Raw genomic sequence first — 22,682 nt, 5'->3', positions numbered from 1 at the left:
GCAAACTTTTATCATGTACCGATATTATTTGAGCGCTTCTTGCTCACCTCCTTTGGTTCCTCTCTGCTACCCATTGGTTTGAAGCCTGAGTCCATTTAGGGTATGTCGCCATGCCACTCTCTAGCCTTCCGCTGCTGCCGCTGCCTCTGCATGCCGTCCCCTATAGTGTCAGGGTCAATTATTGGATGTTTTAGATGCTATCTAGCTTCATTCTGTCACTCTGTCATGGCCATGCTGTTGCCCATAATTTTGGCATAATGGTGCATTTAAGCAGCCTCAGAGGCATCCATGCATGCTGTCCCTGCTGTTTCCTGTCCATTTCCGTGGTGTTTCCATCCTTTTCTGAGGTTCCCAGGTGTTTGGCCAAGCTTCCCTGTGCAGAGCCTTGGTCCCCTTGAAAAATGCTCGAGTCTCCCATTGACTTCAATGGGGCTCGTTACTCGAAACGAGCACTCGAGCATCGGGAAAAGTTCGTCTCGAATAACGAGTACCCGAGCATTTTAGTGCTCGCTCATCTCTAGTTGTAATCTATGGAATCATCTGATGTCAGTGTAAAAAGAGTGCACCCTTTGATGTTATAGTGGGATCTTGGTCCTCAGCTCAGTCCTTTCGAGCTGGCACAGACGTAACCATGTCAGGCTGCGTTCCCGCTTCACTTATTTGGTGAAGTGGCCTCTGTAAGAGCACATGGATTTGAAGAGTGAAGCGATTTTAGGAGCGGCGGCTGTCATGTGCGTGTCATACTAAAACACAACATTTTTTGAAGACCAAACCACGCTCCCTATGCATATTTAAGCATGCCACAATGTTCTACAACACCCTACAGGCTTTCTGCAGCCAGAAAATACCTGTTTTTTTAACTTGATTCGTCATGATTCCATTCGGGTCGAATCAAATTTTTGAAAAAAAAATTGGCGAATCGGGACAAACTGATTTTTAACAAATTTGCCCATCTCTGAGCTGAGGTATTGACCAGATCCTTCCTGTTCCAGAGGGAGTGGCTCATGCCAGGGCTTTCCTGGAGAGAAGACTGATTATGAAAGCCACCTTAAACCGTTCCCTGGTGATCTGCATCAATTCAATGTGCCAGGAGCACTGAGTGATGAATCCCATGTTAACTTTGCGTCTCCTTGGAGGGCATGGATAGTCACAGTCTGGGTTCAGCAGTAGACAGTGTAGTCGGAGGTGCCGCAAGTACTGGTCGCTGCTGTTGGGTAGCCAACAATTGCTGCAAGATGGTAGTGAGCTGACCAAGTTGCTGGCCCTCCCGGCAATCTGTTGGGACTACTGGGCCATGGTGGTGGTGAGATCAGCCAGTTCAAGTTACGAAACCTTGGCAAATCCATGGCCAGATCTTTCTGTCAGGATCACGGGTAGTGGACCCACTCTACCACTGCAAGCGATGACAGAAGCCGACACCTGCGAGTGGAGTCTAGGTGGCACCTGGTTTTCACCAGAGCCCACCGCAAAGCGGATTGGACCACCAGGTCGCTCCACGGCCACGACTTTGCTCACAGTGGGGGCCAAGGCGAAGTACAGAATCGAAAGGCAGAGATAGAGTTGTGGTCAGGTAGGAAGTCAGGACGGGCACACAGGTTTGAAGTCAGGAACAAGGCAGGAGGTCAGGGCTGGCAGCAGAGGAAAGAAGTCAGGAACGGGAATCAAGGTCACAATGGGAAATCACTATAAACACAGGAACAACAGGTGGAAAGCTTTCTCAGAGACACAGGAAACAAACATCCGACAGGGAACAAAGGAAGTGGTCGGCAAATTATCGGGGCATGTGGCCGGAAAATCACCAATCATCGGTGCACTGACCTTTTAAATCTTACAGAGCTGGCGCACAAGCGCCCTAGGAGGTGTGGGCTGGCGCGCGCGCCCAAGCACAGGGACTGCCGCTGGAGCAAGGGAAGATGAATGAGTCTTCGGCCGAGCTCCAGCAGGACAGGGAGGTACACACAGGTGCCTGCTACCTGGGACATGGGGCGGCGCTGTCATCTTCGTTCTGATCGTTGCTCCATAGGACGTCATCAGTTGCGTCAAGGATCCCAGTGGCTCATTGTAATGAATACTATGTAAAATTAACATATACTGCAATACAGTAGTATTGCAGTATATGGTTGGAATGATTAGAGCATCTAGTACCCTAGAGGGTGTAAAAAATAGTAAAAAAAAAAAGTTTAAAAAACAATAAAAAACTAAAATTTCTAATCACCCTAGAACTGATGTAATACATAATAAACAGTAAAAATCACAAACATGTTAGGTATTGCCACATCTCAAAATGCCTGATCAAAATATAAAAACAGTAATTGCCGGCGGTGAACCTCATAACGGAAAATAGCACCCAAATGTCCAAATAGCTACTTATACACGATTTTCACATAAAAAGTGATCAAAAGGGCGAAAATCTATGTCTTTGGGGTTCCAAATTGAGAGCCACGTGACGAATGAAGGAAATTAACAGATCTTCTTAATGCTAAAGCAGCCAAAAGCTACCATAACGGCTATTAATTCTTTTTTAACCCCTTAAGAACGCAGCCATTTTACAGATTAAGGCACAGTCCCATTTTTTGGATTCTGACATGCATTGCCTTATATGGTTATAACTTATGAACTCTGTTTCTTATCAAAGCGATTCTTAGATTATTTTTTCTCCACATGTTGTACTTCATTTTAGTGGTAAATGTTGGCTGATAAGTTTTGTGTTTATTTACAAAGATAAAAAATGATGATTTTTTTTTAAATTTGTCATTTTTGAAATTTGAAATTATTGCGTTTTCAGGCAGATAGATTTACCACCTAAAAAGTTGCTGAATAACATTTCCCATATGTCTACTTTACTTATTCATCATTTTTGAAATGTCTGGATAATTTATTTTGATGTCACACGGCTTACAAATAGAATATCGATTTTACGTATTTTTAGAATTTACTATTTTGGGGATAAATACTGTTTTGAATTAAATTTGAAATACTTAGCATTAAAACCACCCTAAATGATCAACCCATTTTCAAATCTACCCCATCAACTATGAGGAACAGCGTTTAGGCAGATTGTTAACCCCTTGAGATCTTCATAGTAATTGAATCAAAATGGAGGTGAAATTTAGAATGGTCAAATTTTGTCAGTTATACGTTCATTTAGCCCCAAAATTTACACTTTTCCAAAAGATAAAAAGAAAAATCCCACCATACAATTTGTAATGCAATTGTGGTACAGAGACCCACCACATGTGGCTGTGACTTGTTTAATGGGCACACGGAGAAGCGCAGAATGGAAGTAGGGACCTGCAGTTGTCAGGATCTTAGTTTCCTGATTGGCCCATTTTGCAGGCTATAAAATTTTTGCTTTTTTGTTATTGGGGCCATGTGATGGCATTTTTTTTTCGGGACGAGATGTAGAAAAGCATAAATTCTATACTGGATTTTTTACTTTTTTTCTTTTTTGTGTTCACCATATAGCCTAATAATTATGTTATTATCTGAACATTTTTTCTTATGTTTTACTAAATTTGCCAAATAAAACCCTAATGTGGGGAAAAATCTATCATTTTTGTATCGCCTTCTTCCAAGTGGCATAACATTTTTACTTTTTTGGCTACAGAACTGGTTGATGGCTTGTTTTTTGCGGAACATGTTGTACTTTGCAACAGTATCATTAAGGAGTATGTTTTGTTTATCACTTTTTATTGCATTTTTTGTCGAATTCAATAGGTAAAAATCATAATTTTTGGCTGGTTTTTAAAGATATTTTTTTACGGCGTTCATCGTACGGGTTAAAAAATTATTTACTTTTATTCTACGGATTGTTACGGACGTGGTGATACTATATATGTGGGGTTTGTGTTATGATTTAGACTTTTTTTAGGATTATATTTCTTTTTAGATGTTATGGGGCCTATGGACATTTTTATTGATTTATTACTTTATTTTTTATTGGAAATTTTTTTTTACTTTTTTACTATTTTCACCATGGGACATGAACAAGCAATCATTTGACAACATGGTACAGAACCCCAAAAGTACTCCATCACATGGGCCTAGTACCTCAAAGATAAATGTTTGAGATGCAGTGCCCGGAATGGCTCACATGTGCATATATTTTTGTCCTGCCCAGGAATCTAAAAATTCAGATGAGCCCCTTCAGAGGAGTTTAGCCAGGCTGCCAAGTTGCTAATTCCCCACTATTGGCTGAGCAAGACCCCTCCTACAATCCCAGAATGGCTTAACAAGGTTGATCAAATGCGCAGGTTGGAAGAACTGGCTAGTTGTTCAGATAGGAAACATGATGCGTTCATTAAACTGTGGGCTCCCTGGTATAGATATAGGAAACAGGCCACAGTATTATATCTTTGAAATCTCACTCTTTCTTCACTGCTTATCCAATTCACCCAAGATATTATCTGTACCTAATATTAATGTTCGACCCTTATCTCGTTAAAGCACATATATGGCCATCATTTACATCGTGAGCAACTATTGGAAAATCTGTCATAAAAGCACTCCAAATAGAGTTACATCTGTAACCCCCTTTTCTCTTCCCCCTCTCCTGTATTCTGTTCATAGCCCCCCTCCATCACCCTATCCATTTCTAGTTAGAATAATAATAAGCTCTCCTCGATGACCTTCCTCATTACTATATCACAATATATATTTACAATACCGGATATACACTTACCGGCCACTTTATTAAGTACACCTGTCCAACTGCTCATTAACACTTAATTTCTAATCAGCCAATCACATGGCGGCAACTTAGTGCATTTAGGCATCTAGACATGGTCAAGACAATCTCCTGCAGTTCAAACCGAGCATCAGTATGGGGAAGAAAGGTGATTTGAGTGCCTTTGAACATGGCATGGTTGTTGGTGCCAGAAGGGCTGGTCTGAGTATTTCAGAAACTGCTGATCTACTGGGATTTTCACCCACAACCATCTCTAGGGTTTACCGAGAATGGTCCGAAAAAGAAAAAACATCCAGTGAGCGGCAGTTTTGTGGGCGGAAATGCCTTGTTGATGCCAGAGGTCAGAGGAGAATGGGCAGACTGGTTCGAGCTGATAGAAAGGCAACAGTGACTCAAATAGCCACCCGTTACAACCAAGGTAGACAGAAGAGCATCTCTGAACGCACAGTACGTCGAACTTTGAGGCAGATGGGCTACAGCAGCAGAAGACCACACACCGGGTGCCACTCCTTTCAGCTAAGAACAGGAAACTGAGGCTACAATTTGCACAAGCTCATCGAAATTGGACAGTAGAAGATTGGAAAAACGTTGCCTGGTCTGATGAGTCTCGATTTCTGCTGCGACATTCGGATGGTAGGGTCAGAATTTGGCATCAACAACATGAAAGCATGGATCGATCCTGCCTTGTATCAACGGTTCAGGCTGGTGGTGGTGTCATGGTGTGGGGAATATTTTCTTGGCACTCTTTGGGCCCCTTGGTACCAATTGAGCATCGTTGCAACGCCACAGCCTACCTGAGTATTGTTGCTGACCATGTCCATGACCACAATGTACCCAACAACTGATGGCTACTTTCAGCAGGATAATGCGCCATGTCATAAAGCTGGAATCATCTCAGACTGGTTTCTTAAACATGACAATGAGTTCACTGTACTCAAATGGCCTCCACAGCCACCAGATCTCAATCCAATAGAGCATCTTTGGGATGTGGTGGAACGGGAGATTCGTATCATGGATGTGCAGCCGACAAATCTGCGGCAACTGTGTGATGCCATCATGTCAATATGGACCAAAATCTCTGAGGAATGCTTCCAGCATCTTGTTGAATCTATGCCACGAAGAATTGAGGAAGTTCTGAAGGCAAAAGGGGGTCCAACCCGTTACTAGCATGGTGTACCTAATAAAGTGGCCGGTGAGTGTATATATATATATATATATATATATATTCCCTTACAATCCCCCTATTGTGGAGAACACGACAATACAATTTGAGTGAAGTGTTTTGCTGAACTGTATTGAACCTATTTAGTCCGAAATGTGTCATCCTGACCCTTGTAGGACTGCTTTAATACTTCCCAGATTTTAAGAAAAGGGCATTTTCTTTTTGAGCGTATACAGCACTACCTTTGAAGAACATGATTGAATAAGTATAAGTGGACAGAAAGTCTGGATTTTTACTAAGGCAAGTCTGCAGACTTGAGTAGGAAGTGATGTATCTGACCTAAGATCAAATTGTAGGAAGGGGCATTGCCTCCCATGTCTCCTATACCTGACAGTTAATTCCTTCTACTATCATATCACATATAGAGCTGAAAAGGCAATTACTCACCATAGTGTGGGGATATCCTACCTGACCCTACGGTCCCTGCACAATATTATGGCATGTACACTCAAAATATTTTGTCAGCCATCTATCCACCAAACACACGTATTCCCATAACCATTAAAATCAAAATATAAAGATTACAATGACTGTTGTCATCAACTCCTTTTCACCAGCCTTCAAAAAGCTCTGCCTTGCTCTGTTGTATTTGCATGGCCAGTCATCTCATTTTCTTGTAAGATAAGAAATAGTCCAATATACATAATAGAGCCAGGATGAGACAAACTATTACTGAATGAATCAGCAGATTGAAGAACTGTTGCTGTGGGTTGTATCCAAATAGACTCTCCCACCTGGACACTGCAGAGTCTATTTTCCAAGGAATTGACTATCCATATCAACTTGTCAGAGGCTTTGGCTTTCATTTGGACAGATATCCAAACTCTTTACAGGGGTAATCAATGCTTTCCTTGTGGCGGTTAGTTCCATGATGTCATCAAGCTCGGACAAGTATACTCGCTCATCTCTAATCATAACTTGTCTGCTTAGAGATTACCCTTCCACACCCACTGACCTAGGTAGTTATAGGAGCTAAAACAGCTATAAAACTGAGTAAAAATGTAAAGGAAAGGGTTAAAATGATCTTTATTGTGTGGGAAAACCCCTTTAATTTCAATAGTGTTAAAAAAAAACATACTTACTCGTTGTTTCCTCTGGGGAGTGGTGGGGGAATCAGATTTGTTATGTAAAAACTAGATTCAGTGTAACCCAGGAACATGATGAAGATAGTAGTTTTCTGTTCTCTTCGGGGTATGTGATTGCATTAAAGGACATCTACCATAAAGATCAAGGTTTGTAAACCAAGCACACTTACATGCTGGTGTGTGCCCCTCTGGCAGGATCTGCTCTTTTAGCTTCTTATGCCTGTTTTTTAAGAAAAAAAAGGCTTTTAAAATTATGCAAAAGACCCTGAGGGGCTCTAGACTCCTAAGATGTTAATAGGGCCTACAGCCCTTCAGACTCATTTGCATAATTTTTTAAGACTTTTTTTTCCCTCAGTAGCAGCCTCTACTTCTCTGTATCCTCTTTGTAATGGTACCTGGGCATGCTAACCAGTATTTCTGGGTTACACCTCCAAATAACACACCCCTTTCAGTAAAATAAAGGAGATACCAAATGTATATAGCTATATAGCCGTAGCTGCTCCTATGGGGCCCGGCGGTGAGGAGGAGGCAGTGTTGTTTATTAACTTTATGATTTCCTTCAATCTGTCCCTGCCCTCTGCCCAATGATTAGCAGGCCTGGAAGAGCATCAAACCCCTCCACTCCCCAACCAGCTCCTCCCACCCACCCCCCACATTGTAGAGGAGAGGGATAATTCATCTTATGCTGCCCGGGCACTCCTACATGTCCCATCACCCCCCCACCCCCATAGAGTGGAGGAGGGCGCATGGTTTGTCTCTGCCCCAGTGATGTGCCCCTCCCCACCTTGTTTGCCCGCCCTCTAGTCATATGAACCGATCCAGCGCCTCAACATCTATGACAACAAGTGGAGCATGGTATAGATGAAGAGTTCCAAGTCTGGTAAGTATATATATATATATATATATATATATATATGTATGTTAATGCTGTGTGTCTGAGTATATGCTGTATGTGTGTGTATATGATGTATGGTGTGTATATATTATATATTATACACACCTGTATGATGTCTATTTACTGTATGTATGTGATGATGTGTCAGGCTAGCGGGTGTGGATCCTCTGGACCACTGCAGACGATGACACAAGCCACTACCTGGGACAGGAGTGGTACCCGGTTTTCACCAGAGCCCGCCGCAAGGCGGGTTAGACAAGCTGTGGCATGGTACCACCAGGTCGTTCCTCAGGCGGGACTTGTCTGCAGTGGCGGCCAAGGTCGAGATACAGGAACGGCAGTCAATCTCGAGGTCAAAGTCAGGCACAGGGTCAGGGCAGGCGGCAGAGATGCAAAGTCCGATCCGGGGTCAGCAACAGGAGGTAACAGATGGGTACGGGAACACAGCACACAGAACAGCAGCACAGAGGAACACGGGTACACAGGAACACGGAGGAGCTCAGGTAACACAGGAACACGGAGGGACTCAGGAACGCTAGAGACACAGGAGGCACAGGAACGCAGAAGACACAGGAGGAACAGGAACACAGGAGACACAGGAACGCAGGAAAATCATAGGAAACACTGGTACGCAGATAACTCACAAAAGAGCTTTCTCTCAGGCTGTTAGGCACAAAGATCCGGCAAGGCAGTAATGAGGGTGTTGGATTTTTAAAGGGGAAGTGATCAGCCAGTGCACCAATTAGCAGTGCGCTGGCCCTTTCAATTTCCTGAGGGTACCGCGCGTGTGCCCTAGGAGACGGGGACGCGTGCGGCCGGAACTCAGCTGCAAGTCAGAAACATGGAGAGGAGAGGTGTGCTGCACTGGCGCGCGCCTGCGAACCCCAGGGAGCACGGGTGAGCCCGCGGCCCAAGAAATGGGTCGCGGGATCACCCGTGACAGTACCCCCTTTAGGCCTCCCCCTCCTCTTGGGCTGTAGAAATCGCTGTAGAAGATCATGGTCCAGATTGTTCTTTTCAGGCTCCCAAGATCTCTCCTCCGGCCTGAACCCCTTCCAGTCCACCAAGAAGAACTTCTTACCCTTTACCGTCTTCATGTTGAGAATCTCCTTTACCTCATAAATGTCTGAGGAGTCAACCACCGGAGCAGGAGGAGATATTTGCCGGGAGAAGCAGTTCAGAATAACAGGCTTGAGTAGGGAGACATGGAAGGAGGATGCGCATGGTGGAAGGAAGGCGCAGCTTGTAGGACACCGGATTTATGCAAGATAGAACCTCGAAGGGACCCAAGAATCGTGGACCAAGCTTGTATCCAGGGATCTTCAACCGGCTGTATCTAGCAGACAACCAGACCTTGTCCCCAGGAGAAAAAACAGGAGATGGCCTGCGTTTTTTATCCGCTTGTAGCTTGGTACGGGCGAGAAGCCTGCAACAATGAAAGGCGAGTCTGATCCCAAATGGTCTTAAGATCTCGTACCAACTCATCATATTTAAAGGGGAAGTGATCAGCCAGTGCACCAATTAGCGGTACGCTGGTCCTTTAAATTTCCTGAAGGTACCGTGCGCGCCCTATGAGACGGGGACGGGCGCGGCCGGAACTCAGCTGCAAGTCAGGAACCGGGAGAGGTGAGCTGCGCTGGCGCCGCCCCGGGGAGCACGGGTGAGTCCGCGACCCGAGATATGGGTCGCGGGAACACCCGTGACATGATGTTTGGTATGTGCGTGTATATGATGGGTGGTATGTATATACTGTATGTATGATGTCTATATACTGTAGCTATGTGTGTTCTATTTATTTGTATATGCAGTATGTCTTTATATGGTGTGTTTATATTGTATGTGTGTTTATATGGAGTGTTTATACTATATGTATATTATGTGTTTATAATCTACATGTACTACACAGAATGTGTGTAATTGATGTGTAAATTCTATGGGGGGGAATTTATTAATGCTTCTGGGATAGTTTTCTGAAGTAGAAAATTACGTTTATTATGCGACTACAGCAACTCCACACCATGTGGCTGTTGAGGGGCTATGCCCTATTGTTGAAAATTTATTAACTTTTTTTTTAGGTCTGGAGTAGAAAAGTATCAATTCTGTTCTAGATTTTTTACTTTTCTTTGTGTTCACTGTGTAGCCTAATAATCATGTTATCTATATTCTGTGGGTTTTTAACAGTTTTTTTTTATGGTGTTTGTCACGAACCCCAATCACCGGGGTTCACACATGGGGATACCTACTCTATGGAGTCCCAGAATCCACTGCCACCACCCATAAGTTACTTAAGCAAAGAAGGCCGTAGGTACCTCTACCATACAGACAATTCACACTGATGATTTAAATGGCACATGCACTCACTGCTTATACTATATAGACTATGCTAAAAATGACCTCTGGTAATGTAATTCCCTTTGGAGACTCAGATTCTTTAAAGCTACAAGCAGAGACTTATTAAAGGAACAATTTAATATACATACAAAAAATTACAGTACACTCAAAGAATAAAATTGTCAGATAAAATGAAAAGGTTAAAAAGCAATACATATAGAATACTTACAAACAGTAAGGAAACAAAAAACTCTTGCTATTGAAATAGGAAGAAATTCTTTGGCCCGAGGACTGGGCATAGACAATGATCCAGTCTTATAGTGTGATAGAATACTCAAAACTGAACCAAAGCCATGTGGCTGCTTCACTAATTTAAACACAGGGGATTTTTGACCCCCACCCCTGGTTGTGATGTCACTGTGAGGAGGAGTTTTTATATCCCCTCCCTTCAGTGAGGTACTTTTTGGGTCTGGGGTTTTATTAAAACCCCAAAACTTTTGATTGGAAGATGGCACAATCATGCCATTGCTTCCAACCAACCGGGTACCTTATTCCCATTAACCCCATACCAAACTCGGGGTGTCTTAGCCTAATATGAGGGGTGTTCTGCTATTGCCTGACACTGGCACTACTCTTCCGATTCTCACTCCAGGAGCCTCTCTAGACCCCATAACTATCCTGTGTAACTGGGGACCTATAATTATAAATTGTGCCCCAGTTATGGACAGCTATAATATTTCCCATTGTCTGAGTATTCATCTCCCTTCCTGAACCACACACTGGCCAAAGGTGTCAATTTTGGCCCCCTGGGAAGAGCACAATTCTCTAATCAAACAGAGACTCCCTGGAGTGCGGAGACACACTGCCCAGTGCCTCTTCCTGGCTGGTTGCAAATCTGGTTGTAAAGCTCTGGCCAAATGGAGCCTCGGGACATGATTGAAACAACACAAAGAAAGACAAGAAAGAAAATTTTTTTAAAAACTGTAGAGTAGTAATATTATCACAGTGTTCATTGAGCGGGTTCAATAATAATTTTTGCTTAATTCTACAGGTCGTTTTGGACGCGGTGATGCTATATATGTGGGGATTGTGTAATGATCATCTGATTGCTTGTTCATGATAATACCCTGCAATACTGAATTAAGCAAATGCTTAGGCTGACACTGTGCCTTTAAGTGGGTGTTACACTGGGGTGACAGCTGTAAGCTACAGCTGAGACGGTTGTGTATACTGATACTGGCCTAGCTGTGATCTCGAACTGAGCCGCCATCAGCTCTGCACCCAAAATAACAGATGCTCAGTGCTTAGTTAAGAGGCTAAAGTCATTATGATTTTTGTTTTTATTTTAACATTTCTATCAGTAATGCAAGAGGAAGGTCTTCTGTTTGTGTCCATCAGTTTTGTATTTTTTGTGGCCAATGGTGTAATTCCCTGGCAGATATTAACAGCGGCGCAATGCAGTGCCAATATCTACAGGATAAAAATAGTTTTTCTCACATTTACAGGATGAGTAGAACACTCATTTATGCAGGACAAGAGTAGTAGGACGGCGCAACACTCATACATGCATGTTAAAAGTAGTAATACTGTGAAGTGCACATATATGTAGTAGAAGAGTAATAAAACTGAGTGGCACTCAGAGATACAGAATAAGGCTGCATGCACACGACTATTGTAAGGGCCATTATTTGGCTGCACAGTGTCTCACCATGATGAGCCAGACGGCCGCCATGTGAAATGTGAAAGTTGTCCTATATTTTGTCAGAATACTTCCAGCTTGTACAAAAATATGTAGAATAAAATTATTAGTAATGTGTGTATAAGAGTAGCAGAAATATGCAGGATAATAGCAGTGCATTCTATAAACAGTAGAACGCTGGTAGCTCTTGTTATTATTATCTCTACAGGGAAGTATTGAGCTAAGAGTAAGTTTAGGTATATTATACAGTTTTCAAGCAATTCTCTATGGCAGTGGTCCCCAAACCTAGCTTATATTGTCTCATTTCCTTTAGAATTATCCCCCACTTATATTGTCCCCTTTTCTGCCATCTCTTTTTTCACTTCACTTATGCATTAATGCACATAATCACGCATGTAGTGGCAATAGAGCTGTTTATGAACAGGGAAGAGTCTTGAAAAAAGGCAGCTGCAAGGGACAGGGAAGGTGGGTATTTGATTTTTTTTTGTTATTTCGCGGCTCAGGACCAGGTTCTCCATTGCCCGTTCTTGGGCCACGGAACGGCAGCTGGGGAGCTCTGCTCTATAGTATATGACATGTAGATAAACGGTGATATCATCTATTAACTAGTGGATGCAATGATGTTGTTTTCTGTCTTGTTTTTTTCTGAGATGTAAATGCGATGACTGCTGCAAATAATCCCTACAGAATTCATGTGTCAGATTTTTATTAGATTTAAAGGAAAAGAAAGAAGAAGAAAATGAATTACAAATATACGAAGATTATCATTCCTGATTTTGATGATATATTGCCTTTATGCGTTGCAAGACTTAACTACTGTACTTTTTAAGCCATTATTGATATGCACTTGTTTTATCAAATGTGTTTTTATAACTGTTACAAAGCAACCAGTGTTTTACATGTGTTAAATGTAATGTCAATGTATTCAACATTTCTAAAAATAAGATTTAAAAAAACATGAAAGATAAAAATATGTTTGTAAAAAAATAGGTCATTTTGTGTTAACATATTTCTTTAAACCAGACAAGGTTGATATAACCAGACAAGGTTGATATAATATAAAGTGTGTTATATTGATTGTGAAGGTGAGAGACAGATGCAATAGATAGAAAGATAGAGATAGAGATACTGGAGATAACCGTAAGGTGGAAAGCAGAGGTGTTTATGACACCCTTGTAAGACTTATTGTCACATAGATAGTACAGATAACACTATCTTTATGGTATGAGTCAACCAAATTACACATTTATACCTGAATACATGTGCACATAACAATCAGATTCGATGTGTTGAGCTATCCATCTTGGTGTGTGAAGACCCAAGGGAAAAGATGAAGTATTTTTCCTGGATCGCCTTCTTGCTGGGGTTTCTACTATATAAAGGGACTTGTGTTAGAGTTACATATAATGGGTACGTACATAAAGTTTATGTTGTATTTGCCTTGCCTTATTTTGTGTTTTTCTGTAGAAAATGTTATATTTTCACATGCTTGAATACCTAGCTTATAAACCTGCATTTTCAATTACATAACAACATAAAAAGATTTAAGGCAAAAGACAGAGAAAAAACGAATGGGGAAAAGTTTCACGTACCCTAATGTCCTAATGGTGGTGGAAGTTTGATGTACGGAGTGCACACGTGGTTCTGGCTTGAAACTGTAGATACTTGAAAAAGAGAAGATCGTAGCACATCCGACAAAGTTAAAACACTTTATTCTTCATTCTTTAAAATCGTACATGGGTGTACAAGTAGGCACGGAAAAAATGTACACGTTTCAGCTTGTCTAAGCCTTACTCACACCATGAGTAAGGCTTAGACAAGCTGAAACGCATACGTTTTTTCCGTGCCTACTTGTACACCCACGTACGATTTAAAGAATGAAGAATAAAGTGTTTTAACTTTGTCGGATGTGCTACAATCTTCTCTTTTTCAAATAAAAAGATTTATTGCATTTTTTATTATAAAGTAGAAGGCAAGCACAATTGTGTAATTAATTATAATATAGGCGATTTGGGCAGTAGCTCAGGGTCAAAATCTTCTAGAGGTCCCATGGCCACCAAACCAAACCATCCACCAAACTTTATAATGAGAGGGACCTTCACCCATGAAATCCTCATACATCTTCCCATGCACTCAATACAAATGTGAACCAGAACCATTTCAGGTCCTTTGAAGGTCCTCCAAAGGTCTTGAAATGGCAGATTGAAAGCAGGCAAAAGGGAAGCATCCTCCAATCCTCAAGAAACTTGATTCTAGTACCATATGTAGGAAGTGAATCCCAGACTTGTAGGAGCTATAATATTCATACATCCAGGGTCCATGGCAGTCTTAATCCACCCCGGCATTCACCTGATTAAAAGTTGAGGTATTTCAAACTGGTAAACTGTCATAACTCTGTTTTCTTTACAAACAGTGATGTACAATATAGAGAGTCCATGAGGGCTGTGTCTACCTCTTCAGTAAAGCAGCAAAGCCCAATAATACACATTGAGTTGATATTCATAGAGAACTAACACCCTGACATGGTTTTTGAATTGTCCTTTAGTTGACAGAAAATACAAAATATTACCCGGATCAATAATTTAGGAAGAATTCTGTGCTGCTATTATACAAATTTTTCTACAAGACCGTGGTAGTATACATACATGAAACAGGAGTAAATTTTTTCCCTTTTATGCACATTCCTTTCTATAATATTGTTCTTTAAACAAGACCTTGTGAACAGGGCATGTGCCATCAATAATTATTATGAGTGACAGTAAATTGATCAAATAGCCTATGTGCCCTACTATATTGAATAATCTAACATGTTACCAACAGGTTATTAATATATAGACTGGCTGGGATTCTGACTCAATTTAGGCATGAATACGAGAAATGTACAGTACGGTTCATCTTTTAGTGTCATTGTAAATAAAAGCTAAGTTTCAGGTGATTTAGGCTGCACTTATTGGGCGTGATGCCTTCACAGTTCATGTTTATTTTCCCTCTCCCATAATCCTCTCTGAACCACTAGAAATCTCCTGACTATGAATAAAGTGTCTTGTGGGCTCCTCTGGTTTATAGGTTCAGTTGCAACTGTGACTTCTATTCTATAAAACTGTGTGCTTCATTACTGCCTTTTAAAGCGTTTTGCAACATTTCTTTTTGCAACTGCGCCTGTTCACTGGTTGTACAAAATTGTAGGCGTTGTTTTCTATGTTAGGTTTTCCCTATTTATTTTAAAGCAGATGTGATTGATTGATTTTCTTTTGTTGGTGCAAATAGGCTGAACTATGGCAGAAAAACCTTGGTGTTAGCCAGATACATGGATGGAGTAAAAAAGGTGCAAATTATGCACATATTGACTTTTTGATCAGAGGACTTTCACTTTTTCATTAAAAATGGCACATATTGCACCAACTTAAAAATAAAACCAAACATGGGATTGAACACATTTAAAATAGCAAAACAACCCTTCTGACAAATGAGCACAAAAAAATTTAAGAAACAACAACAAAGAGACCTCGCTATGATAAATGACCTATTCTTATGTTGGTAATGGTAGAAGGTATCTATTCCTAGATATCCTTATGGATAACCCCTGGATCTTTCAAAACAAGACCCGGCGCGCTAAGTTCCAAAATCCGGTTTATTATCCAATAAAACCATAAATACAAATATGGATATAAAAAAGATATATACGTAAAAACAAGACGCGTTTCGGATCCGGAACGGATCCTTCCTCAGTTGCATTACATGACTAGTTTGTAAGCTGCCCATATATACATACTTTTTGGCGCGTTCCCAGTGCCAGGGATGGGAGGCGCTGAGTAGGCGAATGAGTCGATGACAGATGTCATCCATCACGATAGTAATGAATAATATATATACTCACAATATAAAACAACATAAATAAAACATGATATCAACATCGTTGGAATCTGATGATTGATATGATGTTGATATCATGTTTTATTTATGTTGTTTTATATTGTGAGTATATATATTATTCATTACTATCGTGATGGATGACATCTGTCATCGACTCATTCGCCTACTCAGCGCCTCCCATCCCTGGCACTGGGAACGCGCCAAAAAGTATGTATATATGGGCAGCTTACAAACTAGTCATGTAATGCAACTGAGGAAGGATCCGTTCCGGATCCGAAACGTGTCTTGTTTTTACGTATATATCTTTTTTATATCCATATTTGTATTTATGGTTTTATTGGATAATAAACCGGATTTTGGAACTTAGCGCGCCGGGTCTTGTTTTGAAAGATCCAGGGGTTATCCATAAGGATATCTAGGAATAGATACCTTCTACCATTACCTTCTTCAAACGGTATTCTTACCGCTGCGACACCCCAGAGGCTGCATCCAGTTCCACATCAGAAGCGAGTATATGTGTTGTGCCATCAGCACAACACTAAAAGGTGAGTGCACATTTTGCACATTTACTGAATCGAATGTATTGAGGACCACTACACATTGAGCGCCCCTCGTTCTCCTCTATCTTCTTCTCCTATTCTTATGTTGCAATTCTCACAGCAAAAAAGGAGCTAGCCATAAACAATATTATAGAAAACTGCCTATTGTATACCATGTGTAGTAAATATACCTGTTTGCAGGGTAAGGGAAATTGTGCAGGAAAACATTGGTGCCTTTATGATGGTATGTAATCCCGCATTAGCGATAAATGAAAGAGACTGCCACTTGAATCTGGTACATATATGATATATGTATATATATATATATATATATCACATTACTAGACATTAAATTAAAGCAAACATCAAAGCTGTTGGATATAAAGCATTATTTGTACTTCCTTATGCTTCAAGACTACCGTATATATAAACCTGAATCCCGTACGGGGACAAGGAATTCCTGCTACTGGAAAGTTATCACACACGGCACGATACCTGAGCCCTTGAAACTATCCTAAGGTCTCTTTCACATTCAATAGTGCATCCGTTGGTTTTGTCTCCGTTTTTCTACAGTTTTTTTCTTTGTGATGCATCTGTTTTGTCTGATGGCTTAACAGTGCTTTGCAAACATCACACCTGGTTTTTCAGCCTCATTAGGGAAAAAAAAACGGATGTAGCATCCGTTTTATTTGAATACCCAAAGACTTATATTGCCTTCCTTGATCCGCATCAGGACATGTTTCGTAATTTTTTTCCACGGACAACAGATTGATTTCTATTCTGTTCTATTCTATATCTTTGTGAGGGATCCGTAGAAATCAACCACGTACATGAAAACCAATGTAAAACAGCCCTAAAATTACATCTGCTGTGGAATAAGGCCACTTAGACTCAATAAAGTTAAACACTAAGACAGGTATCAGCACTGAGGTTGTGTGGATATAACAGTTTCTTTTCTATTCTGTATAAATCTTCAAGTAAAAGACTGAAATCAGATGGATACGTACAGTATGTGCAACATAGAATATATTTTAGAAACTGTATAAACCTGCAAAGTTTTTTGTGAGGCAAAAGCTAAATGACTATTTTTTAGCTAAAAAAAAGTTTATTTCTGTTCTTCTGCTTATAGAAAGGGAACAAATTCTGTATTATTGTTGCTTATATTGTTAAGCACATTATAGAAACAGATAAAGTATAAATATTTATATTAGCACATTTAATATGTTTCATTTTCTTATATACTTTATTTATACAATATTCATGGATATAACTAATTTCACAGAAACCTCCATAACTAAAGCTTGACAAACGAAGCATAAACCTACATAAAGTTAAATGTCTTATGAAATAATTCCCACTCAAATGGGTATATTGCCTTTTTTAAGCCCAACCTTATAAATTGATGGAAATATAAATGTGCAACTATGAACCTCATATCACTTTAAGCCTAATAACAACTGATAAAGTACATATTTGTGCTGACAGGGCTATGTCAAGGGAGTTTGATGACTTTCTTATGTATACAATTATATAATGTAATGATGCCTTTATGGTCATAGTTAACTCGATCTTCATGTACTTTGCTTACAAATGAGCAAAATGCTGTTTTTCTTTTATGATCTGATAAAGAAGGATGTGCAAAGTCATCCCTAACTTATTATATTGTTTTATATGTAAATTATACATGAGGGGTAATTACAGCTATATTATGGAGTCATATAATCAAATTCTCCCAATAAAATTGTGTAAATAGTTAAACATGAATTGGTATAAGCATAGCAATACTTATGTACTGATCATCCTGCCACCGCTGGTGGAATAATCAGCATAGCGTAGGCTATTGGGACCTGTAACCAGCTAAAAACGACATTCCTGTTTGGGTGTTTTTAAAATCTATATAAAACATTTAATTAATTAAACAATAAAATTTTTTCAGTCCCCTATTCGTAGACTGAATAGCCTACCATGTGTGATCTGACTAGTGACTTAGTACCAGTGACCAAGTAAGGGAAGACACTGATGGTGAGCCATCATTGTAAGCCCACCCAACTGCCCCTACCTTGCCGATCCTACCCTAGATGGTAGGTGAAAACTGGGCGATGTTCCCTTCCTGCACCAAAGTGAAACACATAAGATATAAATATGAAAAAACAAAACACAGAAGGAAGTTTGTACAAAAATAATGATGCAAAATGGGCTACTTAGAACAAGAAAATAATCAAAGGTAAGGAGGTGAGCAAAGATCAGAAAAACAAGATTAATCAATACAGAATACACTAGCAAGCTACAAAGAAAACTTATAGCAAGCACTATGAAGAGAGCCAATAGAGTTCTCTATGGGATGTCAGAGTCTCAATCCGGGCGTGTTTGTATGACCCCTTTCATATCTTTATTTCACAAAGGAGACCATATCACCCAAACATAAGCAACTAGTTAGGGTTCACTTATTCCAATATTGATAGTCTGTTATTAATAAGTAATATCCCCTAAGGAATGATATGATGTTTATTTTTTTATTCACCTTTGGCAAGTCCCTTTGTGACACCCAGTTTGAGCACTGAGTGTCAGTGATGAGTACTTCTTTCACTCATATTTATTAAATAGATGACACAATATGTGCATCCATTTAGTACAATAATGGTCTCCAGCACACTCGTTGTATGTACAGATTTTGAGAACCACAGGGCACCAGTCATTAAAGTGTTTTGCTAATGTTCAAGTCTCATATCAGTCTCTCATACACACACATTCACACGTTTTTTTGCCACTAATTGTACCTACTTCACATTTGAATCATAGGGATCTAAGACCGCTAACTAAAACCTGAGAAAACACTACAGCACCCCCCCCCCCCAACATGTTTCACCACCTCAGTGGCGTCCTCAGGGGTGCCAGGGCTAAGTTTTTCTTTTCTCTTTATTAATCTAAGGAATACAGCTATTTAGACTAATACACTGTGTATACACAGTAATATATAGTGTCCATAAAAATAATGGCAAAGGGCACGGATTCATTACACATTATTACATCCATTGCATACCTCTGGCCGTTTTCAATGTTGTGTGCAGCCGGCCTTAGCCCACACAGGCGTCCTTATTTTCACATCTATTAGGTAAGCTAGTGATAGTGTTTATCAACCTTCTGGAGATTTTTGTGGATCAAAAAAAAATTATCACGGATGTTTTGTAGCTCGAGAAGAGCACACTTAAAAGGGTAATGTCAAGTCAGGTAATTTTGAAATATCCACAGGATTTTGAAATGTTGTGTGTGTGTCTCAAAAAGGGCAGAAAATTTTTAATTTCAATACCAGAAATTGCTGGTGTGCATGGCGCAAAAAGGGATGGAAAGTTGGAAATTCTGGAACATTTTAGAAACATTAACATTTTAGTTAAGTGTTTCAGAAAATGGCATAGCAAAACTTTTTTTTTATTTTAATGGGTTTATTATAAAAACATAGTTTTTTACAGGTCAAGGGAAGCCTGGATAAAGAAAAAAAATCAAACAAATTACTGTATAATACAGCAAAACTTGTCAGAGCAGCAAAAGGTTACATTTATTATATATTTCCTTTTTATTAAACAGCTTATATATATTTAGCCATGTGAGCACTATTATTATCTGAGTAAATACTGCTACTTATTCATTATTTTAGTGATCAAGTACTAAAAGTCACACCAATGACATCACAGCAAGCACAGTACCTACAGGAATTGTCAATAAAATGGCGGGTAAGATGATTTTGTTGTTTAGTAGTGAATAAGGTGCTGTTTTTGGATTATTCATATACCTTTTATGCAATGTTTTGAAACACATGTAAAAAATTAAATATGAATTTCAAGTATTCCTCTGATATTCTCATTTACATATTTAACATGTTTAACATAGGTAATAAATCATGTATAAAATATGTATTATTTTCGTGTGTTTTTTATTTTATTCTACACTTCAACTTTTATGGCAGGAACTCACCTACAAAAAACACAATGGAAAATGTAGCATTCCTTTCACAAATATGTTATGTGTGAAACCAATTTAAGCCACACTGATGTGATTCTTTGTTTGCAACCTGCCGTATGCCAACTACAATTTAAAAAAAGACTGCATGGCGTGCAAACTCGGGCAGTACTAGGTTGTGTGTCTTTTGAGGCCCGGGAAGCCATCTCATGCATGGGGTAGTGGAATCTATAGACATGTGCATGAGCTCATAGAAAGAAATTAAAACGTGTGATCACCTCTGAAAAAATGCCTATCCCATGCCCCTAAAACAAGTTCATGTGCATCACATATATCGGATTTGTTGCCGATTTAACATGTGCTAGTAAAGCCACCATTCTGCAGGTAGCGATACACTGAAGCCAGCACTGCGAAAAGTACATCTGTTAATCTTGCCATTATTAAGTATTTTAGGTTTTATTCCCCTATTAATAACAATTTGCCACCTTTTCTTTATTGTCTGCACTGGGGACTCTCTGCTCTTACAGTGTCATAGCGACTTAAAGGAAATTGACTAATATCAAGCATGGATAAACCAGGGACACTTACTCAAAGATCCAAGCTCTGTGACTGTGGTAATCTTCTTATCACAGCTCCCCTTTAAAATATTCATGAGCACTGTTAAAATGAAAGCTGAGCTATGATCGGTTTCAGACAGCTTCATAAATCTGCCCCAATATGTTATTTTTATTGTACGGTGTATGGCCTCAAGAAAAAAACAGGAAGAAAATAAACCAGAATTTATGATTTTCTTTCCCAACATACATTTAAGAGTTAATAAAATCTATTATTATTAATTATTATCTTTATTAAGAGTTAATAAAGTATTTGTAAATTGCATCTCATGTCACTATAAATGTTGCTTTTATTGAAGCCTCTCAAAAGGTACTTGAAACCTGAGGAGGTCCCTCAATAGTGTGATTTTGTGTTTTTTATAATAATGTGAAAATTCGCACCCGTCCAAATCCCCATAACATCTTACAAAAATAAACCAGACATTTGGTTAATGTTTTCTATCAAGTGTTTTGCTGTTATGACAATGTATGGAAAAAGTAGAACATTTTGAATTTTAAAAATTGTGAATTTTTAATATTTGGTGAAAAATTTTAATTTTTTTTTATAAATAAACCAAACATATACCACCAAAATTTATCAACTAACATGAGGTAAAAAATGTCACGAGAAAACAACGTCAAAATCACTTAGATATGTTAGTGTTCCAAAGTTATATCCACTTATATTGACAGGTGTCAGATTTGAAAAAAATGGGCCGTTTCAGGAAGGTGAAAAGTGGCTTCGCGTTAAAGGATTAAGGGTACATGGGAAAACTCATGTACATCAAGCAGGCCATCTAAGGCCTCTTTTTCAGCCAAACCAGTTCCTTACACTGTACTGATTATTTGTGTACCACGCTGCTACCTCTCCAGCAGGGAATCCAGATCTTCAATATGAATATGAAAACCCAAATGCACTTTTTCCAGCAAACAAAGCTCTCAAATTTTAATTCCTTGTGATGTTTATACAATAAAGATAATTTTTAACTCCCTTACAAAATTCCAGAGTGTGGGTCGGGTGAACATTCACTAGTATCTGACACATAGAAAAAGAAATGAGACAGATGAGAGATGATAAAATCCATGAGATGTATATTATACACAATGACACTCTTAGCACTGCTACATCTGAGACATAACAAACACTGTCAGTTAGTAGATTCAGACTCGTCACGATGCTGCTTGTCAGCAGGAAATGTTCATGTGAGCGTCTGTGTGTAAGCTTGTCTTTGAATGCAAGGGTGGGGGTAGAGAGCAGACAGGAGAAACTATTCATGAGAATCTGCCATGCCCGAAGTCAGAAGAAGATTGACGTTTGGATCCAGGGACAACCAAGATTGTATACACCAGGACTGATAGAGACAGGTTGGAATTATATCTGTGAAATACTATTAGATTTAGAGTATGTGTTATTTTGTTATCCAGAGTATATTTAAGAATCTTGTCTATGTGGGAATAACCCTTTAAAGGACATCGACCAGCAGGATGAAAGACTGTATGCAAATGAGCCTGAAGGACTCCAGGCTCCATTAACACCTATGGTGCCTGGGGCTTGGAGCCCCTCCATTCCATTTGCATACAGTCCTTCACCCTGGTGGTAGATGCCCTATAAGCATTGGAAGAATAAGACGATAAAAAATACAGATCTTACAGCTCTTTTATGGTCTACTTCAAACACTTAAAAGTGCATTTGAGGTTTTATGTCCATATTGCAGATCTGGATTTGTTGCTGGAAAGGTAGCAGCTTGGCATGCAAATAACCTTTATGAAATAGCACTATCCATAGTTAGAAGTCTGTTCCTTT

At 39.6% G+C, this 22,682-nt stretch overlaps 1 protein-coding gene across 1 annotated transcript in view; it reads left to right on the top strand.

The window, feature by feature from the left end:
* Positions 1 to 13,249: 13,249 nt before the first annotated feature.
* The window catches only part of LOC140076148 (carboxypeptidase O-like), a 42,400-nt gene continuing 32,967 nt past the window's right edge, over positions 13,250 to 22,682 (top strand). The window contains exons 1-2 of the mRNA XM_072122656.1: positions 13,250 to 13,329; positions 19,984 to 20,059. Coding sequence (XP_071978757.1) covers positions 13,250 to 13,329; positions 19,984 to 20,059 — 156 coding nt within the window. The remainder of the gene's footprint in view (positions 13,330 to 19,983; positions 20,060 to 22,682) is intronic.

Source organism: Engystomops pustulosus, chromosome 8, assembly GCF_040894005.1.
Source record: "Engystomops pustulosus chromosome 8, aEngPut4.maternal, whole genome shotgun sequence".
In the NCBI taxonomy this organism is placed as follows: Eukaryota; Metazoa; Chordata; class Amphibia; order Anura; family Leptodactylidae; genus Engystomops; species Engystomops pustulosus.
Note: the sequence above shows the minus strand (reverse complement) of the source record. Positions and strands in the feature narration are given on the sequence as shown.